The following is a 6,967-nucleotide window of genomic DNA, read 5'->3' on the forward strand; positions in this document are numbered from 1 at the left end:
TAATATACAATAAACGTGGTGCAAAACCCACAAACAAAATGAATATGATGCTATCCCTCACCTGAACTTTTTGACTCTTTTGAACCAAATTCAATTATGGTCATAATGATCTATCTAGTTTTCCACTCAAAAAGAGGGTTTGAATGGGTAAAGATAACTTACAATTTATACCCGTATCCCCTACAAAGAGAAGACCATATTACTACGGTTAATTATACCCCAAATAGAGAAAGCCCTACGAGGAGAAAGATATGATCATTAACGTTGATCCCTAATGAGTAAAGTTATTTGCAATTCAGAAAACAAGCTATATTATGGCTGAGCCATTAGCATAAATAAATAGAATAAGAAAATTAAGAATATATAAATAGAAATAATAAATGAGTAAATAATCATCATCATCGTATCTAGTGTATCTCAGCTATAGGAGTTATAATCAGAGTCTGGGGAGGGAAGGAAGGCGCGAACTCATGCGCCATAAGAAGGATGTTGTTAGAGAGTCCCTCGGCTCGAGAAAGATTCTCTGAAAAGAGAATTTCCTTCAACTAAAAAAGAAATTTGTGATGCTAAGTCTACAAGTTTGCATCTTACAACACAAACTTGACTCTTATCACATAAATTAAAAAGTATAAATAAAAGCACATAAATTAAAAAATTAAGTAATGAAGCGAGTAATAGAGTTATATGTAGAAGGCAAAGAACAAAAACACCGACGCGTAAAAAATAAAGTATCAGTAGTCTAGAACAAGAATAAGACGCCTCTACCTATTCCTATCCTTGGTCAGATCCGCAAAGAGATATAACTCATGCATCTCCTTTTATATTTGTTCCTCCCACGTTCTCTTAGGTCTTCTTCGACTTCTCTTAGTCTTGCCCACTCAAATAACTAAATAAATAACTAGCACATGAAAAGGTGAAAACGTGAGTAGCAAATAAAATTAAATCAATTAATTATAAGGCCACATAGAGGGAAAAAAAAGAATACTATTAAAAGTATAATAAAATCCTATCCCTAATCAACTTCTTAGAGTAGTGGAACTTGTGCAAGTCAGGTGCAATTTGTTCCTCCCGCTTTTTGTTAACTCTTCCTCAATTTCTCTTACCCTCCACTATAATATTATCGATCCTCTTGATAGGAGCGCCAACATTCTTTCTTTCTATATGCCCTAACCACCTTTGATTGTTTTCATGCATCTTAATGTCACAACTTTTAAAAATCTTGGTTTCTAAACCTATCTATTCTTGTTTAATAGCACATCCACCTCAACTTTTACATCTCTGTAAGTTCCGTCCTTTTTTCAAACATCGTTTTAACGTGCTAACATTTTGTACAATACAACAATGCAAGTTCAACTCGGTAGAATTTATATTTTAGTCTAATCGAACACTTCTCAAAGCACCTGGCGGCAACTTGCCACTTAACTTATCCCATCTGTACTTAATGAGTGACATCTCCACTAATTTTCGCATCACTTAGGATAACCAATCCCAAAATTTTAAATTTAATTGTACGTGTAACATCTTTGCCACTGATCACCTATGAGTCACCTACTTGTTCAATCCCACTAAAATTACATCTTAAATATTCTGTTTTTATACAATATAATTTATCTTTACACAAAATTTTGTCTTTATTACTCTTGGCTTTTGTATTGTAGTATCCATACATCTACTTAGATTTATTTTAGTTGGACCTTTTGTTTTCCTTAAGAATTATAACATTTTTTAAAATTTTCACCCCTAAATTAGTGGAACTCATAGAAGTCACAACAACCCCAAAGGTAAAAATCAAACGAGTGGCTTACACAAAAGATGCAAAGAAGATAACAAGCAAAGCAAAGCAATGCACATGAGAAATGGAATTACAAGGGAACCAAAGGCATGTGAAATATAGAGCTAAAAAGATCCCAAAACTATTTGATGTGGCTAGCTGTTGATGAACCAAATTTCCCTGTAAGGCCAACATGGTAATCTTTAGCCCCACTATATCTACACGTGATCAGATCATAGCACAAGTTAAAGAGATAAATTCCAAGTCATTCGCCTATTTATTATGTGGTTCATTTTTGAACTTGTCACCATCTTTACTCTTTCACTTCTACTTGCCTACTTGTGTTATGGGTAATGGGCCTCCTCATTATTCCCAATAGCCACAACCCCTCACTTTAAGAGTTAACTATTTTTTTTTTCTTACAAATATCATATTTTGCTAAAATACGAGTTAATCGGATTTTTTTATCATATTTAAATAATTAACCTAAATAATTACTTTTGTGTCAAGAGTTACTAAAGTGATTGAATACGATTTAGATTGAACTGACTGAAGTAAAACCACTAATAAAAATATACTTTATTTTATTTACTTGCATCTAAGGACTCTTTAACAAGCCCCAATGCACTAATTTAATAGTTAATATCTCTAATTATACACATAAAAAAATTTATATAAATTAAAAATTAATAAAATTCACATTGAGACGATTCTAACGAGATCTCATATATATGACTATATTTTAACCTATAAATTGTCATTGACGAATAGCGCAAAAGTGTCAAAGGGAAAAAGTAAATTTTTTAAGATTGTTTACTATGTAGTTAAGTTAAGAATATATATGATCCGAAAGTGATCTGTTTAAATGAGATAAAATCCATTAAATTACCATTTTTAAAGTTGTCTTAATCGTATTGTTTTGGTCATTAGTGGCTGCTATTTACATTATCCATCCATAGGATTAATACTTTAAAAGTAGTACATGCATTCTTGTAATTTCGGCAACTGAGGAATTATCCAAGTTGGGTCAAATTCATTGTTGATTAATTAAACTTGGTAGATTCGTTGTACCATTCAATTTCCCTAATACGATTGGTGGTGTTGTGATACTATATGGACTTGACAAATATGAATTATATATTTGTTTTGTTGTTGTTGTATACCTAATATTCATAGTATTAACAACCTACATTATCCATGCATACCTAACTAATAGCATATCAATCAAATTGTACTACTTACTGTTTTCTTGTTGTTTGTTGACAACTTATGGATAAAGCTACTCAACTAATTTAATTTATTTTAATTTGTCAAACTAATTGGTTTTGTTAAGTCTTACTAAACAAAAATTATTACTTTCGACCTTATATTCAAAGTAATTACTTATATACACTATTGTTATAGGGTATAGAAAGAAAAATCATGTCAACTATTACTTATATTATAGAAAAAATCATATATTGACTGCTATATATTGTAATTATAAGTATGTCTATATTAGTTAAATAGTTGTGATACAAACGTAATATAACTTGGGCCTCATATATAAGCAGAGCTAGGGGTGGCCAGAGTCAACTATGAACCTTATAATTGTTGAAATTTTCATTATTATCATTATATCCAATGCATATATATAGTCCATGATCAGGATTTTAAAAGAGAAGAAAAACGACAATTTATACTTATAAAAAAGGATATACTAAATAAATCACTAAGATAGAGAAAGAACCCAAAAAAAGAGATTTTCCCTCTTATATATTAGCAATTAGGAGCTCCATCTCAAACAACAATAATTTTAGCTTACGATCCACTTTCATCTTAAGTCTTGATTTTCGCTACTACTTTGATTACATTCAAATGTCAATTACCCTATTATTTTGACTTGACTTTGTTAAAAACATACTTTCACACCAATATGAGTTACTTTGACTTGACATTGACATTGACTTGTGATTAATTAATAAACAAGAAAGTAAACCCACGACTTGGTTAAATACTTGCTCCAATATACCAACTAGGCATATAAAAAAGGAAAAAAAAAAAAAAAAAAAAAAAAAAAAAAAAAAAAAAAAAAAAAAACTAGAAATAATAATAATAACAATAATAATAATAATAATAATAATAATAATAATAATAATAATAATAAAATAATATATTCAAAGTGTTCATATTTACACATTAGCATTTTTTTATTGATTAATATGGAACAAGCATATAATACAATTAATAACATAAAATTTGACAAATATTCTATAATTATTGATAATAATACAACTGTTTCAATTTCTATTTTCCTTATATTCATTATCCCACCACATGATTCACTGTTACCGCACCGATCAACGCCGTTTACACCGCTAATAATGTCATCAACTTTAATTTCTTCCCTTAAATTTATCCACGTTAGAATATTGTTATCATTATCGTTAGCGTTATCTTGTGAATTTACCATCTCATCCTCAGACAATTCGGAATATTCCCAACATGTCCTTTCAGAATCCTTTTCTTCTTGTTCTTGTTTAACCATTTTTACACTATTGTTCCTAACCTCCACCCAACCGTCACTTTCCCAACTTACCCCTGATATTGTTGCTAATTTACCAATTCTATCTGAAATTTCTTGATCATCAGATAATGGCCGATCATCATGATCATCATCATCATCATAATCGTCATCGGAGAAGTCGAGATTCTGCCAATCAAGAATACTTCTAGGAGAAGATTCTGAAGGTACAGGGAGTAAAAATGGGTGCTGCAACAGCTGATCACAGCTCCATCTTTCTACCGGGTTACGAACCAAACACTTGCTTAAAAAATCCTTAGCGGATTCGGGTAATTGGGTTGGATACTCCGGTAGTTCATCGGAGTACCCAATTTTGATCAAAGTGTAAAGTCCATTATCTTGCCACGCTGGCATTCCGGTAAACATTTCAATCACTGTACACCCAAGTGACCATATATCTGCTTCAAAACCTTGTGATTCTCCACGGACGACCTCAGGAGCCATCCAGAGAGGACTACCACATGGCACTATCTTCATCCTCTGATGTTGATCAACTACTTGATATGATGATCCAAAATCACAAAGCTTTACAACTCCTTTAGTGGGGCCTACTAAAACATTACTCCCCTTAACATCACAATGAACAATCCCTTTTGAATGAACTTCCTTCAAAGCCATAGCTAAACACCACGTGTACGATCTGATTAGCTCCACGTCAGTAATTCCGCCGGATTTAGCCACGTCACCGGAAGGAAGATATTCCAAATGAAGTCTCCTATCCAACGTTGTTTCATCATCGCCGTAGTAATTTACAATAAACGGTGAAGATGAGGAAAGACAACGTAAGATTTTGATTTCATTTTCTAAAGCTTGTAATGAAGAAAGACAATTCTTTGAAGCTGATTTCACTGCGAAACGACCACCGTTGGATTCTCGCAAGTAAACTGAACCGTAGGATCCTTTTCCGATCAATTTTCCTTGAACCCCTCTCTTATCATCCTCCATTGTCGCTTAAAACTTAAGCTTTCTTTCAAAATTAGTTTCTCTGTTTTTTTTTTTTTAATTTGAGGTTTTTCGTAAAGTTTGTGGTTTTTTGACATGGACCAAAAATAGATGGAGGGGAGCGTGTATTTATAGTAGAGTGAAAAGGGAAGGAAAATAAAAAAAAGAAAAAAGGAAAGTTGATGAAGTGATGACGTAAGAAAATATGCCAACAAAGTTTGGGTAAGAAATTTCGTTGACGTGAAAGGAAAATCAAAGTTTCTTAAATGTATATTAACAAGTATTTGGAGTAAAATTGCCAATTTTCTAGTAGTTCATTAGTTGTATCTGCCTACTTGTCAAATAGCTGTTGTACCACCGTTATCCCATGTTAGGACTTCCAAGTATATGATCCTTTTGCCGTCTTATCAATTAAATATTGAAACATAACTAGCTTAATGGGTATAATAATGTATACTACAATGTAGAAAATGTATAAAAAAAAGTGTTAAAAAGTAAGTAATGTTTTCAATTATATACCCTTGAAATATATGTTCTATTTTATTTTGGGTGATATGCATTTATTTTATTTTGGGTGGAAAGTGAAACCTGATTGAACAATAAAACCAAAAATAAGCGAATAACAAAAATGAATGATTACGGTGGAGAGAGAAGTTTATGGATGAGATTTAAACAAAGAAAGTGAGGTCATTGCCAAAAAAAAGAATGAAAAATAAGTAGAACAAATTAAAATGAAAAGTAGTGTAAATTGAGAGGGACGGAGGGAGTTTATGTGGTGGTGAATTAAAAAATGAGTTTATCTAATTCATGCTACACAAGGGTATGAATCATTTATTTTATTATTTAAAAAACCTTATTCAAAAAGATTCTCCTATATATTCTTTTCCTTATTTACATTAGTTAATATAGATAAAATATTACTATAGTCAAGAGTATTTTTAAAGCATTGCTCTTAAATGTTGTTTAAATGAGATATTTAAATGCTAGTGATAATATGTCTTATGATACAGGTTTGAAAAATTATTGAAAAAATTAAACAGTTAAAGAAAATAAAAAACGAATGATAAAAATGAGTGAAAAGGATGGAGACCACATAATAAAACTTAGGATATAATATATCTAGAAAAAAGACTAACTGAAGGTAAAGGAGTAAATAAATGTGTTTTCTATTACTAAATAGGATAAGAATGCAAGTATTTGAAAACTTCAAAAGTAAAAATAATTTATGTAAAAAAACGGATAAAATATTTATTTTCGATTTTCAAATAGTTGCACTTTCTTTTGATAAATGTCACAAATAAAAGAAACTTAACTAAAACCCATAATTTGATTATTGCGTTAGTAATTTTAAAATTTATTACTATAAAATAAAAGGTGTAACAATTGATATAATCAAACACAAGTTTTAATTAATTGTATGAGGTCTCATTGAATTTATCTATTCACTTTTTAGTGTTAAAATTTAAGGCTTGATGTTTCTAGAGTGAGGAATTTTACCAGAAATATTGAGAGGTGGCAAGGTCAATATTGGTTGGTTGGTAGATTTAGTTTACGTTTCTTAATTTGAATAAATTAGGACACGTGGAATTAAACATGATAGTTCTAGGAAAGTTTGTATAGCTTCTCGAACAACCAAGCAAATCTTTTCGGATTTATTACTATTTATTTATAATTCCGATTTGTTGGCAAAC

The 6,967-nt window shown here is 30.7% G+C and overlaps 1 protein-coding gene across 1 annotated transcript; it reads right to left on the minus strand.

The window, feature by feature from the left end:
• Positions 1 to 1,801: 1,801 nt before the first annotated feature.
• Positions 1,802 to 5,476, minus strand: LOC130813438 (mitogen-activated protein kinase kinase kinase 17-like). The gene is made up of 3 exons (XM_057679272.1): positions 3,924 to 5,476; positions 2,843 to 2,957; positions 1,802 to 1,989 (listed from the first exon to the last, which is right to left on the minus strand). Exons 1-3 carry the CDS (start codon positions 5,277 to 5,279, stop codon positions 1,802 to 1,804), a joined length of 1,659 nt encoding a protein of 552 aa, XP_057535255.1. The 5' UTR covers positions 5,280 to 5,476.
• Positions 5,477 to 6,967: the final 1,491 nt, after the last annotated feature.

Source organism: Amaranthus tricolor, chromosome 5, assembly GCF_026212465.1.
Source record: "Amaranthus tricolor cultivar Red isolate AtriRed21 chromosome 5, ASM2621246v1, whole genome shotgun sequence".
Lineage (NCBI taxonomy): Eukaryota > Viridiplantae > Streptophyta > Magnoliopsida > Caryophyllales > Amaranthaceae > Amaranthus > Amaranthus tricolor.